Below are 16,534 nucleotides of genomic sequence, written 5' to 3' on the forward strand. Positions count from 1 at the left end.
TTTACATGGGTATTTATATGGATGGATATTTATTTGTATATATAGTTATTGCACAGGGTATCAAATGGTAAACTGCACATTATACATTTCACAAGTTAATGCCGTTGTAGTGTCGCATTGTAGAGTCAGCTCCTCTACAGTCTGGTGCAGAGGGTGGAAGGTATTGTCCATGATAGATGTAAACTTGGACAGCACCCTCCTCTAAAAGGCCACTTTAAACAAATATGTTTTTAATCTCAGTTTAAAGCTAATTATTTTAAGCGCTTTTACAGCTTTCTGTGAGTTTATTTCAGTTTAGTGGAGCATCGGAACTGAAAGCTGCTTCTCCATCTTTGGTTCTGGTTCGGGTTTGGTTATAGTTTCTAAATACATGTATTTTGGCGCAAAGCCATTCAGTGATTTATAGACTAACAGCAGGATTTTTAAGTCTGTTCTCTGAGATACGGGGAATCAGTGGAAGGACTTTAGAACTGGGCTGATGTGCTCTACTTTCTTAGTTGTAGTGAGGACACAGGCAGCAGCATTCTGGATCAGCTGCCGCTGTCTGATCCACTTTATAAGCAGAGCTGTACAGGCCGCTTTTTTAAAGGTCTTGATGAGACATTAGTCCTTTATTCCTGGAGATGTTCTTTAGGTGATAGAAGGGCGACTTTGTTCCTCTGAAGGTTCAGGTCTGGGCAATGGCATAACGAAACAACAATAGGCTTATAAGCAACATTATCTTGGTGGGTTCTATATGAAGTACAACACCTGATAAAGGTTCAGGATACGGCGACAATTCCATAAATCGGCCAAGAAGATACAATTATGCAATTCTCAGTATATATATTCACACATCACTCATGGAAAAATAGTGACTGCGCACCTTGAATGGAACCATTGGTGACAGCGCATCACCACATGTTACAGACATCCCAAGTTCCAGGAACTAATATCAGGGCGATGCCTATTGTTTATTTTGGGTAGTTTTTTGCCGTTCCAGCAGCTCTTCTTTTCTTTTTCTTTTCTGGAATCAGCTTAAGTACCTCTATTTTGTATCCATCGTCGCTAACACATTGTACGTAACGGTAATGGTGTTAATCTACCGTATTTTCACGACTATAAGGCGCACATAAACGTCTTTTTTTCCCCTCAAAATGTGCGGTGCGCCCTATGTGTGTTGCAACTGCGACTTTTGAGACCACCTCATTGAGGAGATGATGAAAGAGTGGCTGAGGGAGGTGAATGTAAGGAGACCAGGTGTTTTTTTTCCACTCATCACCATCGCTGTTAATCTGACTCCATGCGTGCCCATCTCACAGCTGATGTGGAAAAACATGGTGAAACAAATTAATGCGCTCGCTGTGAACCGGACGCAGCAGGTGCAGCAGAAGCAGCGAGTTTACATGCAAAGTCAACGGTTGACACGCGTACAGGCGCAGCAAAAGGTCCCGCAGCGCGTTTTGAGCAGCAATAAACGCTGTGCTCGCCGTTATCCCGGGGGTCTGACAAAGGAACTTCCACCGCTCGACATCGGTGTGAAGCGGCCGTTCAAAGTAAGGCTGCGAGCGGCGTGGGAGCGATGGATGACAGACGGAGACCACAATTTCACGATAAGTGGAAGGCAGCGCCGGGCAAGTTACATCACCGTTTGCGGATGGATTGTAGATGCTTGGACTAATGTGTCTGCTGGCTCTGTTGTTCAAGCTTTCACAAAAGCCGGCATCATTTCTGAGGAGCCGCGCTGCACGGAAAGTGACTCTGACAGCGAAGAAGGGGAAATTGGCATGTCTGATTTAGCGCAGCTGTTTAATTCAGAAACAGAGGATGATGACTTTGATGGGTTCGATTAATACTTTGTAATAAATACATTAATAAAGCACAATCATACTCAGTTTTGCTCCTGCTCTATTTTTCTACCTGAAAACTTAATTCAACAGCAGCCTCTGGGCGGGTCTCCTCCTCTTCACCGCGGTGGCTGGCAGGTGTTTTTCGTCTAAATAATCTAAATCTTGCAACTATATTTGCTGTGATCAGTGGGAATAAAGTAGTTTTAATATGTTTTTAAGTGAGAAAGTCCACCTGAAAAATTTAATCATTGCAGTCAGTTCATCCAGATTATCTATTTCTGTCGGAGGCGCTCAGACCCCCACATACCAGCGGTGCACCGACAGTAGAAATCCCTTCATCAGCAGCCTCTAGGCTGGGTAGCCTCCAGGTTCACCGCGGTGGCTGGCAGGTGTTTTTCATCTAAATAATTTAAACTGCAGGCACCAGGATACCGGTAATAAAAGCGAACAAATTCCGTCGGCAGGTTTCAGGATTTTAAGTTAATTTAGGAGTGATCACAGCGCTGTGTCATCTGCGATGTGTCTGTCTCATGGCCAGCTCCCAGGTTTGATTAATACTTTGTAATAAATACATGAATAAAGCACAGTCATACTCAGTTTTGCCCCCGCTGTATTTTTAAATACGCAGTAGAGGTATTTAAAGGTAGTAGAGGACATGTACCTGTATATAAAAAACGCGCCCTATAGTCCAGTGCGCCTTATGTGTGTGTTAAATACAGAAATGGCACACATAACTGAGACTGCGCCTTTTAGTACGGTGCGCCTTATGGTCGTGAAAATACGGTACGCTCTGAGTTACCCAATAATTCCAAGTAGTAGTGTAAAAAATTAAATACTCAAATACATTGTTCTTTTAAGATCTTTATTGCGGTTTTAAACATATTATATGAGTGTATTTTTTACCAACCGTCTAATGAACTATACACAGTTATTAACATAGTAATTAAAAGTCCCACTGTCTGCTTTGCTATTGGTGTCGTGTTTAAACGTCTCACCATCATGTTGAAATCTGGGATGTGTTGGGGTATAAATACGGTCCGGTGGGTCGCTTTAGCATCAGGTGGGTTTAAGAGGAATATTTTGCACCATTACATCTGCAAAGAGATGTCCTAGTCCACAATTGTGTAGGGGGCCGACCAGGTGTCAGTGATGGGGCCCCTAAGAAGTTGTGCGCCCGTAAGCAACTGCTGTCTCTGCTTACCGAGTCCATCCCTACATCCAGATTTAAAGCCTGATTGCTGCTTTGTAATTGGATTAAATTAAGCTAGGTGGTAAATTTTAAACACTCTTCCTTGGTCCAGAAAATTATTACTTCAGTTTTTCTTTGATTTAGCTTAAAAAATATTTGCCTCAATGTGTTAATTTCTTCTTTGCATTTACCCACAGTGAGAACGGGTTCATAGTCACCTGGTGACATCTTAATGGACAACTGTGTGTCATCTGCTTAGTTCTAGTAACTTAGATTATTGTTTAAGATCTGAGTTTCGGTGAGCAGGTAGATATTAAAAAAAGGGCCCTAAGAGGGTAACCTGACTCCGCCAGATGGATTTGCTCCGCATATCCATCTGGAAACCTTCCGTTGAAGTAATTTTGGGAAGGGGCGAAAATACTGGTTAGCTGATTGGCCTAAGTTGGTGATAGACGGGCCAAATAAACCAATAAGATCAACGAAGCATATGACGTACTAACAGAGCGACGACGAAGAGGAGCCAATTGATAGATCAAACTCTTGCCGAAACCAGTCAGGAGAAGAGCAAAAACATCTTTTCCTCTGAGAAAAGCCTCCAGAGCAGTGTTTTGCTCTTCTGTCAGTGAAGAAATACTCTGTAATTCCGATAAAACTTGCTCGATAGCCACGCTAACACTAGTTTCATCGGCTGAAGCCGCCAAGTTCTTTAGACTGAACTGTCGCGCTTCTCGTTGCGTCACGCCTCAACCCGCCTCAAAGCCAACGCTGATCGGACGTTCGTTTGGTGAACGGCTCCAAATTTTCTTCAACGGAGAGTCTCCAGACTGATTAGCGAGTGAAACCTTGAAAGCTCGTGAGATCAGGATGGTCTCACGAGGCTACTAAGAGGGACTCTTGGGGAATGCCACATATAACTTTTTGTGGTCTCTGGTGTAAAGTTAGCTACAAACAGAGAAAAGACATTGTACTTCAAGTAGGTATGAAACCAGTCCAGTGCTATACCAGAAAGGCTGAACCAGTTTCCAAGGCACTCTGATAAAATAGTGATCGACAGAAATGAATGCTGCACTAAGGTCTTATAATACCACTGTTTATACAGATGCCATTGAGAACCTTGACAAAGACAGTTCCTGTAAGGTGGTGAGTGAGTGTGGTTTATGACATGAACAGTAAAACCAAACCTTCAATGTGTTTTACTGGGGCAAAATGAGGAGGGGTTCAAGGGCTGTGATACCTTTTCAGGTTGCCATAGAGTGAATCTGAATGCATTCGTCTCTCCGCCTGCTGGACAGGAAAATCTAGTTTGCTGCCTTTGAGGATGCTTGCCAGTTGTGACTCAGGGGATTCTGGCTTTTTTCTCTTGCAAATAACATGATGGATATCTGAGGTCATGATATGAGCCACATGTATGAACTTGTACAGTTGATCTTATCTGGTTATCTGTTTGATGGCTGTAAACTTGTACAGTCATTGTAAGTGCCGTCCTTCTGTAAAATGTTATTATGTTATTAAAAGGTTATTATTCCCACACGAGCCCATAGTTTCTGTCATTGGTGTTGTCATGGTAGTGTTCCCCCATGGAGTCCCTCCCCTGCTTCACGGCTCTCCCAGCGGTACCAGTTGTTAATCAGCCCAGTATAATGGTCTGACTTCCATACTCCAGGTTTAACCTTAAAGGAATAGTACACCCAAAACATGATTAGCCTTCATTTTCTACTCACCCCCATGCTGAACAACACTCTGGAGTACTTTTTTGATATCTCAAATGCATCTGGAGATCTGGGAGGCTTCTTGCTGTCTGCTGACATTCAAATAATGGAGGTCTATGGCGCCCGAGACAGAAAGGTCCAAAAAAGTCCACAAAAAACGTGTCAATATTCCTCCATACTGCTCGTCCAATGTATTCCAAGTGTCCTGAGTGGGTAGCGTCCATAATTTACTCGAAACGAAGTCATTTAGAACGTTTTTAGAGCATAAACAGTAGTGTATAGTATTTCCTGAAAGCGCGCGCCAGCGCGTTCACGAGCCTACGGAAGCCGGCAGACCAAACCAGATGAAAGTGCGCATTCAGCGTCTGCTCTGCCGATAATGCAAGCGTAGAAGAAGAAATGTGCTGTTTACCTGTGCAAAGAAAGAAACAACGAAAGAAAAATGTCTGAGGACTTCAGTGTTGAGGAAGAGCATGAGTTCTTTGCCGAGCTGAATGCGCACTTTCATCTGGTTTGGTCTGCCGGCTTCCGTAGGCTCGTGAACGCGCTGGCGCGCGCTTTCAGGAAATCCTATACACTACTGTTTATGCTCTAAAAACATTCTAAATGATTTCGTTTCGAGTAAATTCTGGATGCTACCCACTCAGGACACTTGGAATACATTGGACGAGCAGTATGGAGGAATATTGACACGTTTTTTGTGGACTTTTATGGACCTTTCTGTCTCGGGCACCATAGACCTCCATTATTTGAATGTCAGCAGACAGCAAGAAGCCTCCCAGATCTCCAGATGCATTTGAGATATCAAAAAAGTACTCCAGAGTGTTGTTCAGCATGGGGGTGAGTAGAAAATGAAGCCTAATGATGTTTTGGGTGTACTATTCCTTTAATTTGGTGGACTAAATCAGATTGAAACAGATATTGGTTCTATTTTTTTATTTTATTTTATTTTTTGGAAGGAGGATCATTAATTTGATTAAAGTTGTAGGGAAATCATATTTAAATGTAAAATCATTTTGGCATAAACATGTATATAAATACTCTTTATCAGACAATATTGTCCCAAAATTAGGAAAATTTCTATTTAAAAAAAAAAATTATGTCTAAAAATCTGTGGTGAACACCTAAATTCCGGCCAATCATATATCAACGGTCATCTGTCAATCTAATTTTTTCGGTCATATCTGGATTCATACGTCGCAGCTAATATACGCAACGGTTGAAATCAGAATCCTTTCCTTTCCCATTGAGTTGCGTCCCAGTGTTCACGGGGATGGACGTCTGTGTCTTCGGCAGGCGTAGAGCTAACAGAACTGGCAGCGTTGCGAGGCAAGGGCTCAAACATGTACGGGTGGAAGCCTTCTACACCAAACCAAGCTTCTGCCGCCCTGGCGTCCTCTTCCACAACATCTTCGTCCCCGCTTTCCTCCTCTAAATAAAAAATGGATGACGGAGGAGACTCATCCACGACCTCCGACACTAAACTCTCCTCCTCTTGCATGTTTCCGCTGTCCATAGCGTTCCTTGACAGCGTCGTTTCTAAGTCACCAATTTAGTGCTACTTGGTCCCAATGGAAATTGGGAACCTACTAGCATTAAGTTGCTAACTGGTTAGCAAGATGCTTCAGACAAACCGTCAAAAACCAAACTTGCTTGCGAACCTTCCACCACAACAATCCCGTCCCCTTGATAAACGACCAATAAAATTCACTTTATATAGTGGTGTAAAGTCGGGCACCACTCGGGAGAATTCGGAAATGCAACGGTTGGAACAACTTTAAAGATTTCACAATAATCCTAGATGGGGCCGCCTGTGGAGCTGGTTGACAGTTGCCTTTTGTATCTCTGCTTCTTTTTCTATGTCTGCTTCTGTCTCCTTGAACCCCAGTGGGCCTCAGCAGATGGCCGCTCACACTGAGCCTGGTTCTGCTGGAGGTTTCTTCCTGTTAAAAGGGAGTTTTTCCTCTCTACTGTCGCTACAAGCATGCTTAGTGTGAGGGATTGCTGAAGAGCCAATGAGTCGATGCAATCAGCTGGTTTTCCTTAGATAGAAAACTTTGAATCAATCTGACTGGATGATCTGGTTGAACCTGAAACTACCTTGAGGTGACATGTGTTGTGAATTGGCGCTATAGAAATAAGCTGAATTTAATTAATCATAATGACTGATAAAAGAGAGGGTTTAAATTACCTCAACAGCATCCAACTTAATTGTAACCCTCAAGTTTTTAGCTACCTGTGGAGCAGCAGAGTGGGATGCAAGATGTCATACTTGAACCAGTGCTGAACGGTTTTGCCAAAATCTAAATTGTGATTTCAACCTTACCTTTGCACTAGTCCCAAGCTTGCAGATGTCTCTCCCTAGGCTTTAAGTTTTTGAAAGCTTGCTTGCTCAGAATCAATTGTTGCACATGTTTACTGTAACCTTTATGTAAAGTAATGCTTACTTCTATTTGCATGCATGGATGTGTATGCTACCTGCAACTCTCTCCACCTTTCTTCATGGTGATAAACCCACTTCAAGTGTTTTACCAACAGAAACGTGGAGCCTTACTGTTGTTAAATACAATGTGATTAGTTTCCCCTGTAATTTGGGAATTGTATTTTGTTAAATTGGGGTTATATTGCAAAAGCAATTGATTGCACAGCCCTAATTTGATCCGTGTCATTTCCTTTATCGCATTAGCCGCCTCGGTTTGTTGAGCTGTATGTGTTTGTCTTCCAGCCCACGTTGAGAACGAGGAGCAGTACACTCAGGCTCTGGAGAAGTTTGGGGAAAACTGTGTTTACAGAGATGATCCAGACCTGGGTTCAGCCTTTCTCAAGTTCTCCGTCTTCACCAAGGAGCTGACTGCGCTTTTCAAAAACCTTGTAAGTATGTGTGGGTAGAGCCCTCTGACACCTGAGCACATCACAGGTCCAGCTGGATCCCAGCGCCTCCTTAATGGAGCTCCAGCTTTTCCACTGACAGGGAGACATTTTAGCTCCAAAAATCCCCTAAATCTGGGTCAGCCTGAAGCTGCTCCCTGGTTTTATTTTTATCACTTCCAAAGATGTAAAGTATGAGCTTTTTCCTGAGCTGGATGTTGAGTTGGAAGCATGTCTGTGAGCTCAGACTTCCAGGGCTTTACGTTTTAGATCCGGAAGACCTTTTAGTCACAGGCGTCATTTTGTCTGTTCTGAATGCTTTTATTCAGCTTGCTGAGTTTTTAATCAGTAAAAATGCAAATGCAACCTCTGATCCTCCTCTTCCTGTTTGCCTCCCAGTTCCAGAACATGAACAACATCATCACCTTCCCCCTGGACAGCCTGCTGAAAGGAGACCTGAAGGGAGTTAAAGGGGTAAGGCTGCCGCTTCCTCTGGGATCTTTATAACGAGCAGAACCTGAGAGCAGAACTGCCCTAACCATCCAGGTCCTGCAGCTGCATTACTGGGTTATCCATAGATCACCTGATTTATTTGATTTTTGTTTTATTTGGTTGGGACAGTGCCTGTTGATGGACATACATGCAATGTAAACATGGCAGATTATAGCCCCAGGCTGATTTTCATCTGTTGTCCCAAAGGGCGGGGTCACACGTTGGTCAGAGTCAGTTACACAGAAAGAACAATACAATATATATCCACATTGCACATTCTCAATAATAGACTCAGCCCATCAATCATGTTTTTGTTTTTTACAGCAGTAACAGAGAGAGGCAGGGTTTTTTCATGTGTGCTTACAGGTCTGTCTGTTATAGAATTGATTTTAACACAAAGAATACAAAATTAAACAACAAAATAAGAAAATTCTCTTCTCCAGCGAAGCTCCATAAAAAATAAAAAATCTCCACCCCAGTATTTAGTCTGTTTGATTTTCAGCATTCAGATGAACAAATGAATAAAGATAATATAACATTAGCTACGTTTACATGCGCAAAATTTCCCCGATCCGATCCAAACCTTGGTTGATCAGAAATTCAAAATCTCCGTTTACATGGACACTAAATGAAATGATCCGATCATGACGTGTGTATACATGTACCAAGCGTTGGATCAGATTAAATCTTTTAAGCATGCGCAGAACTTCCTGCCAAACTTGGCAGTTCTGTCTGCGTCTGGTTTTTGGGAGGCCTGACAAACGATGCGCTCGGAGCGAGAGGAAAGAAAAAAGGAGAGAGGAGGAAAAAAGCGCTTGGCAGCGAAATGTCCGAGAGAAAATGTAGTGAATGAGCGATTGAACCGGCGTGGGAGAGCGAGTGGGCTTTGGAGAGAGAAAAGAGGAAGAGGAGGAGGATAAATTCCTGCTTCCTGCAGCTTTAAATGAACTTGAGTGTATAAGTCGGCGTTCCTAGACTCCTCCCGCCATGTTGTTCACAGCGAGAGCGAGAGCGACCAGTGGTTTCCTGTTGTTGACAAGGCGGAAAAACGTCACGCTGACGTCGCACACATGCGCAGTGAAGATTATTTTACTCTTAAGATCCGAATGGGTGTTTACATGGACGCCAATCAGAATGGCGATCGGCAAAAACCACCTCTCTCTTTCGGAATTAAATTTATTTCCGATCGGACCGAATCGGATTAGAATCTTCAGTCTGACCTGTTTACATGAAACATTTTTGATCTGATCAGGCCTTCAATCCGATTAGTTGTGTCCATGTAAACGTAGCTAGTGTCAGAACTGGAAATGAGAAAACTATTCCCACTGGAAGGAACTACATTTTCAACAAGGAAACAAGAATGTTGACCTTATTGGGTTTTAGCATTAGTGATGCAAAAGACGCGCTCTGCAGGTGGGCTTTTCTTTGCCCACAAAGTCACCTGCACAAATATATCGTCCGTCCCCATTTGATTGACTAACGAATATCGACTGGAAAATTGTTAGATATCTCCCAACCTAAAATCAGTGGTTCTTAACCTTTTTTGAGGTACCAAACGCACCAGTTTCATTTGTGCATTCACTGAAACGTTCTTTAGTGATAAATAAAATATTCCTTTTTTTTTTCCAAATTCAAGACACAGGTATATGTTTTTACTGGTGCACAAATGGTGGTGAACATGAACATCACCTTGCTCAAAGAACTAAACCAACACAGTGCATGAACTCACAGCAAATTGCGGTATTATTTTATGAAGTGTGGACTGCTGGGCCGCTGACTGGACCGGACCTCAGCAGAGAGCCATGAACCGCCCGTCCTCAGCCGGAGGAGGGGGGCCTGAGGGCCGGTAACTCTCCGTTCCGGGACTCTCCTTGGTATAGACTAGGGGTGTAAATCACATCCATCATGGCGATTCGATTCAGTATCCATTTCCTGACCCAACGATTCGATTATTTTCGATACTCAAGAATACACCACGATACGATTCGATTCGATTAATCGATAAAAGTTTTTTTTTTTTACAACTTACAGGCTAGAAAATGTTTCACATTTGGAATAAATCAATTAAAGCTGTAATATCGTTATGCATTTTTTTTTTTTTCAGAAACAACAGCAAAAAGCAGAAGTAGAAAAGTTGCATCAAAAAATACTGCAAAAATCCTGCAAATAATCAGTGCAATGAGTGCAATTCAATACCTCGGCTCCAGACGTCCCCCCCCTCCACAGACGCTCCTCCGCTGCTCCTCTCCCAAATTGTAGCTGACCGCAGACAGTGCCGCAGACAGGAGGCCGGCTTGTTTTGTTTTTATGACCAAAATTGCGCAAACAACTCGTGAAGTTTGACCCGCTAGAAGAGCGAGGTGAGCGAGAACGCTGGGGCCCTTTTTCCACCCGGATCTCCGCTCTTTTTGGCCCTCATGTCCCTCCGTCGTCGGACTAAACTCGCCCCCACTTCCTCGCTGCCTCGGCCGTATCTAGACCCACAGCGTGTAGCACAGACCACGCTTCAATATTGAGTATAATTTAAAAATGTCTGTGTCAAGCTCACTGCGACACACTGCTGCAGGAGTATAACCAGGAAGCGAGGTAGGAGGGCAAAATAGGTTTAGCGCCACCAGAGCACGGGAGGGAGAATTACACCCAGGAGCAAATGGATAAAAATAGACCGGAGGAAAAAAAAATACATGAATCGATGCATCAGATCGTCGGCTGTTGGATCGATGCATCGATACAAAACGATATTTACACCCCTAGTGTAGACAGTTGTTCATAAATTCATTAATTATCCCAGATTTTAGACTATGTGAGGTGGCAGTTTTTTTAATGCGAGTGAGAGCATGCCGGCAATACAATAATTTCTGCACCATGTGCGGTATAGAACTACTTTAATCGCGCACGCAAAACAAGAGAGAGCGGGATGTGGGGAGGAAGTTGCTGGTGAAACCTGTGCAGCGTATCTGTTCAAAGCGATGCTCTGTTCAACCAGCGTTCCAGGCGACTGGTTGATCAGAGAGCTGATTGGATTAGTTAGAAAAATAAGCCAATCATTTTTCGTTTACTCTCTAACAGTCACCTTGTTACCACTCAACGCTGTGCATCCTATGAAATAGGTTGAATCCTGAAGTAAAAAACGAAAATATAAGATTAATTTTACAGCAGAATATACTAAAGTATGTCCACATCTAGTGAAGGTGAGGAATGAAGTGTGTATGTTTTTTTAAATTCCCCCTCAGACATTTTTTTAGGCATGAAAAGTAGGACATATCCGGGAAAAAGAGGAAGTCTGGTCACTAGGGGTGGGTATTGGCAAAGAAGTCATGATTCGATTCGAATCACGATTCGCATGCCACGATGCGATTCTATCACGATGCATCACGATACTTGAAATATTGCGATCTGGCTGGGTGTGATCTGGATCGTGTCTTCAATTGATACATAACTGAAAGCAACTGAATTCATACATAGCTGTATTTATTGAAACGACTTTTGGAGGCGTTGCCATGGAAACAAATACTGGACACAAATATTACTATTACTGGCGTGGAAACACTGACAAAAAGATCTTAGGATTTATAAAGCTTAAAATAACAAATTAAGGATAATCAGTGCCGTTTACATGGCCTCAGTGGTCCTTTAAACCAATGAAATGAAAACATTCAAATGTATATTTCCCCTTTTGCAAATTACGTGCATCATATCAATTTCGTTCTTACCTTCTTTGTTTTTAAAGCCAAAATGCATCCAAGCATCTGACTGGAAATGTGATGGAGCCGCGGGGCGAATTTTCATAGTGTCCTCCACGTTTTATTTCATATGACTCGTCTCAGTATCCCGCGGCCGGAAATGCTTGTGACACAAAGCAGCGGGCGTCAACACATCCACAGCGACATCTGCTGGACTGGAAGTTGTATTCCACTTGGTTTGGCTGATGTGCGCCAACCATTCATGTATTTTATTTGTTCATTTTTTTTAATTAAGAATCGATTCTTGCCTTCAAGAATCGATGCAGTAGATCACAAAAATTAGAATCGCGATGCATCGTCATGGCAATTATTTTGCACACCCCTACTGGTCCGCCTAGCATATCAACAATCTGATGTTTCAGTGAGTGAGTGCTTGTTGCTATGATGCGTCTTTGCTCAGCAACTTGGCTCGTTGTAAACCAACCAATCAGAGCACAGCTCATCTAAATATCCATGATCATACCATAAAAGGAAGAAAACCTGTGGTTTCATTCTAGGGCTTTTAACCAGGCTGCATTAGGGCCCATAGAACAGCTAATATGCCATTTTCAGCCCAACCAATGTTACACACCCTATTAGAGACCTGAAGGACCAGATACCCTATAGAATCATTCTATCACCCCTTTAAAAATTTATTTAATAACTTAATTTTTTCTATTTTAAATTTAATTTGATTTTTGTCATCCACAACGTACTTTTCTGGGGCCAGAATAAAGTCTGTTCATTTTCTTTGTTTTTTCTGTCCAGTATCCTCCAAAAGGTTTGCTCGTAAAGATTTGTTGTAATAAATCATATGAAAAATTCCAATTTCTTAGCAATAAATGGGAACTGCAGCGATTGATGGCTAAGCGGGGTGTGTTTAAAAAACAAAAAAGCAATCTTTGTCATCACGGACTTTACACAAGCGTGTCTTTACCTCCTCTGAACCCCTGAGACCGGCTCATCCAACCCAATATTGTTCGATCGAACACAAGTTAAGAATCGCTGCCTTAAATCAAACTAAAATATAAAAAAACTGCGATGAAGACAGCTGTCATTGTACGTCTTTAACTGTCCTTTCATACCTGTTGAATGGAAAACCTAAAAACTTGATTATTCTACTGTGAAATGTCGGTCGCTTAATTCACCCAACTATTTTTGACGCTTGTGTACCTTCTGCCAAAGAGGGCGTGTTTCAGCAGTGTTTGTTTGTAAGATTATGGAAATAGGTGTGGATGCTTCCCTTTAATTATTTTTAGCTCAACCTCGAACCCATTAAGTTTGATGTTGACGCGGATACGATCGAGATTAAGGGGATAACGGGATTCTTTAACTTGATGAGACAGAACTGAGCTGATAGAAGAGCCCTTTTTCAGTTTGTTTACTTTCTAATCTAATTTTTGATTCATATTTTTTAAAGATGTGTGAATCTGTTTGCTTACATTTGCCTTTTGCTTGCTACTGTCTCACCTGAGTTTTTGGTACCACAGACACAGATTAAGATCCAATAATCTGTGACAGATTGACAGCTGAGTGTATCCACCTGCCAGATTTACGCTCGTCAGAAGCACCTGTAATCCAATCAGAGCTCGTTACAGAGTCTGACGGGTCTGACCTTTCACTTTAGAGCCAGATGATTGGCTTTGGTTCCTATGAAGTCTGATGTGATTAAAGGAAGCGGTCTAATGAGGCCGGTTGCCGTGGATGCAGACGTTGTCCCCATGACCCTCGGCCACTCGGCTGGCTTCCCTCCGTCCTGTGGGTTCTTTCCTTCTAGGGTCTATCTGCTTTTCCTGTCTTTGTCTTCATGTGTCTGTTTTAACTCCACAACTATCTCTCTCTCTCTCCGTCCTTCCTTTCCCTGGAGAACCGCTCAGTTTTCCCGCCGCCCACATCTGTAATGCTCACCCACTTACCACTGATTAGCCCTCAGATGATTCTCATTAGCCCACTGACAGAGACCTAATGAGCTGCTGGCCGATAGGTATTTTGAACGGACGCACACACACACAGAGAGCAAAGAAATAACCCTAAAGAGAAAAGTAAACCATGGATGAAGGTAACGGATCCGCTCCACATCCAGTCGTCTCTTAATTCCCGCTTCAGCTCCATTACTTATCCCGTCTTCTCTCAGCCCATTCAGGAAGCAGGAAAAGGTCCAGACCTGCACGAGAGGCAGCTTGGACCGAAGGAAGCTGAGGGAAGGCGTTTTGATTAAGTGATGGTTGAAGTGGCTGTTTTGTCAAACACAGAGGAAGCCTGTGGAGACAAATTCAGTTAAGTATGAGATAAGGCAACATGTTATAGAGGCATTACTCGGTCTGTACTTGAGATCAAATAGATTTTGTGATGAATAATAAAACCCTGCTGCTTAGTGCAAGGCTTTCTGGATATAATAAATGCCCTTTTTTTAAGTGAGAACTTCAGCTCTCCTGTTCATGTAGGTCAGATGAGAAGAAATTAAAGTTTTTAAATACCCACTGCTAGGGTTGGGAATTGAAAAGATTTTCACGATTCCGATTCCCTTTTCGATTCTATGAAACGATTCGATTCTTTATCGATTCTTTTTTCGATTCCAATTTGGGGAAAAAAGGAGAACAAACAGTTTGATTATCAGCATCAACTTTGTTTACTTAACTATTGCACAATCTTACAAAATCAACAAGATCAAGATGTCCACAGGAAATGTGAAACTGGAGTAACATCCGTGTTTAAATGAAAAATGAATACAAGAACAAACTTAATAACCAACAAAGTCTAATAACAAATGATGGGATAATAACCTATTTTAAATGACAAAAAATACTAATTATAAAACAGTAGTAGGGAAAATTAACAGTTATTTTGCAGAAAGATGAGCATATCTGCTTTTTCTGGAAGGATACGGGATCTTTCAGCGCTTATGGTGTCTCCAGCCGTGAAGAAACACCCTCTCAGATGGGGTGGAGGAAGCCTGCACACAGAGGTAGTTTACAGCCAGTCCAGATAGCAAGGGCAGCGTATCTTGCTTGTTCCACCACCACAGTGTGGCGCTATCCCTGCAGGGGATGGAGGGCAAGCTTTTATAGAGCTGGATTTCCTGATCTACCCTCTGGGCTAAGGAAAGACGGGGCTTTGATTCACAAAGTGACCGCAGCTCGTTGTCTTCCTCCTCGAATAGTTCTTCCAACTTGCGTAACTTGCGTAACTTGCGTAACTTACGTAACTTACGTAAAAAACGTGACGTAAGTCGTGCTCCCCAGAGCCGGCGCTCTAGGCTCTGGTGCTGCGGGAATCGAAAAAAGAATCGTTCAGCGAGCTGCCAAACGATGCCATGGAATCGGAAAATACGGAACCGGTTCTGAACAGGAACCGGTTTTCGATTCCCATCCCTACCCACTGCATTTGAACTTCAATCTACTGCACCTCATTGAGTTGCATTCCTTTGCTATCAGTTATTAGTATATTAACATGTCAAATCATTCTGGCTTAAACATCTATATAAATGTACTTTTTATCAGTCAATATTGTCCCAAGAGTTTGAAAATTTCTATTTAAAAAAAAATCCTGTCTTTTTTTTTCTCGTTATTTCATGCATCAGCCTGAACACCTAAATTCGGCCAATCATATATCAACGGTCATCTGTCAATTAAAATTTTTCGGTCATAGCATCTTGATTCATATGTCGCAGCTAATATACGCAACGGTTGAAATCAGAAATCAGAATCTTTCCTTTCCCATTGAGTTCCGTCCCAGTGTTCACGGGGATGGACGTCTGTGTCTTCAGCAGGCGTAGAGCTAACAGAACTGGCAGCGTTGCGAGGCAAGGGCTCAAACATGTACGGCTGGAAGCCTTCTACACCAAACCAAGCTTCTGCCGCCCTGGGGTCCTCTTCCACAAAATCTTCGTCCCCGCTTTCCTCCTCTAAATAAAAAATGGATGACGGCGGAGGCTCATCCACGACCTCCGACACTAAACTCTCCTCCTCTTGCATGTTTCCGCTGTCCATAGCGTTCCTTGACAGCGTCGTTTCTAAGTCACCAATTTAGTGCTACTTGGTCCCAATGGAATTTCCCATTGGGAAATTTAACGCCTGCACAAATCGCACCTACAGCGGTTTCTCCCTTCTTGCTCTGCTTCAGTTTCCTTGGCTCCATATTTTTGCAGTCACAGACGGAGAAGACTTACATGGATGTTGATGTTCTGAGGCGTAGCAGTTCTCATTGATTAACATGATGCACAAGTGCTATGACAACGTACATGAGCGGAGCAGTGACGGAGGATGTGGAATCTCGGGGTTACTCGATGATGCAACCGTAATTGTAGTATTCTCCTAAAACACAGGGGGGCAGTATGTAACATAAACATCTTGTAGAAGGACAATGAGTCCCAGCATATACCAGCAGGGGAACCAGGAGGTTTAACTGGGAGTGATGGAGTCTGCCTCCAGAGTTGATACCTCAGTGATGTCAATGACCTGCCACATGCTCTGCTAAATGACAGCTTTCTGGGGTTTTTGTGTTGTTTTTATGTTAAGCAAATTAAGAACTATCAGAAGTCCCTCTGCTGGTGTCCTTCCATTCCCTTCCATGTTCATTATGACTTCAGGTAAAGCTGTATAAATCCTTGGAGGAATCCATCTTCTGCAGCAGAATGGTTGTACCCTAGACAAAAGAAACATCCATCCTTATGGTTTTTCCTTTCTCCTACCATCACAAAGCTAATGAGGTGGCGTTTGCTTCACT

The 16,534-nt window shown here is 42.7% G+C and overlaps 1 protein-coding gene across 2 annotated transcripts in view; it reads left to right on the plus strand.

Moving 5' to 3' along the window:
• The window catches only part of asap2a (ArfGAP with SH3 domain, ankyrin repeat and PH domain 2a), a 120,581-nt gene that overhangs the window by 57,677 nt on the left and 46,370 nt on the right, over positions 1-16,534 (plus strand). For both annotated transcript variants that reach the window (XM_038307044.1, XM_038307045.1), the window contains exons 3-4: positions 7,453-7,598; positions 7,995-8,069. In XM_038307044.1, the coding sequence (XP_038162972.1) occupies positions 7,453-7,598; positions 7,995-8,069 (221 nt within the window). The remainder of the gene's footprint in view (positions 1-7,452; positions 7,599-7,994; positions 8,070-16,534) is intronic.

The sequence above is a fragment of the Cyprinodon tularosa genome, unplaced genomic scaffold (genome assembly GCF_016077235.1).
Source record: "Cyprinodon tularosa strain WSP-4 unplaced genomic scaffold, ASM1607723v1 ctg6, whole genome shotgun sequence".
Classification (NCBI taxonomy): Eukaryota; Metazoa; Chordata; class Actinopteri; order Cyprinodontiformes; family Cyprinodontidae; genus Cyprinodon; species Cyprinodon tularosa.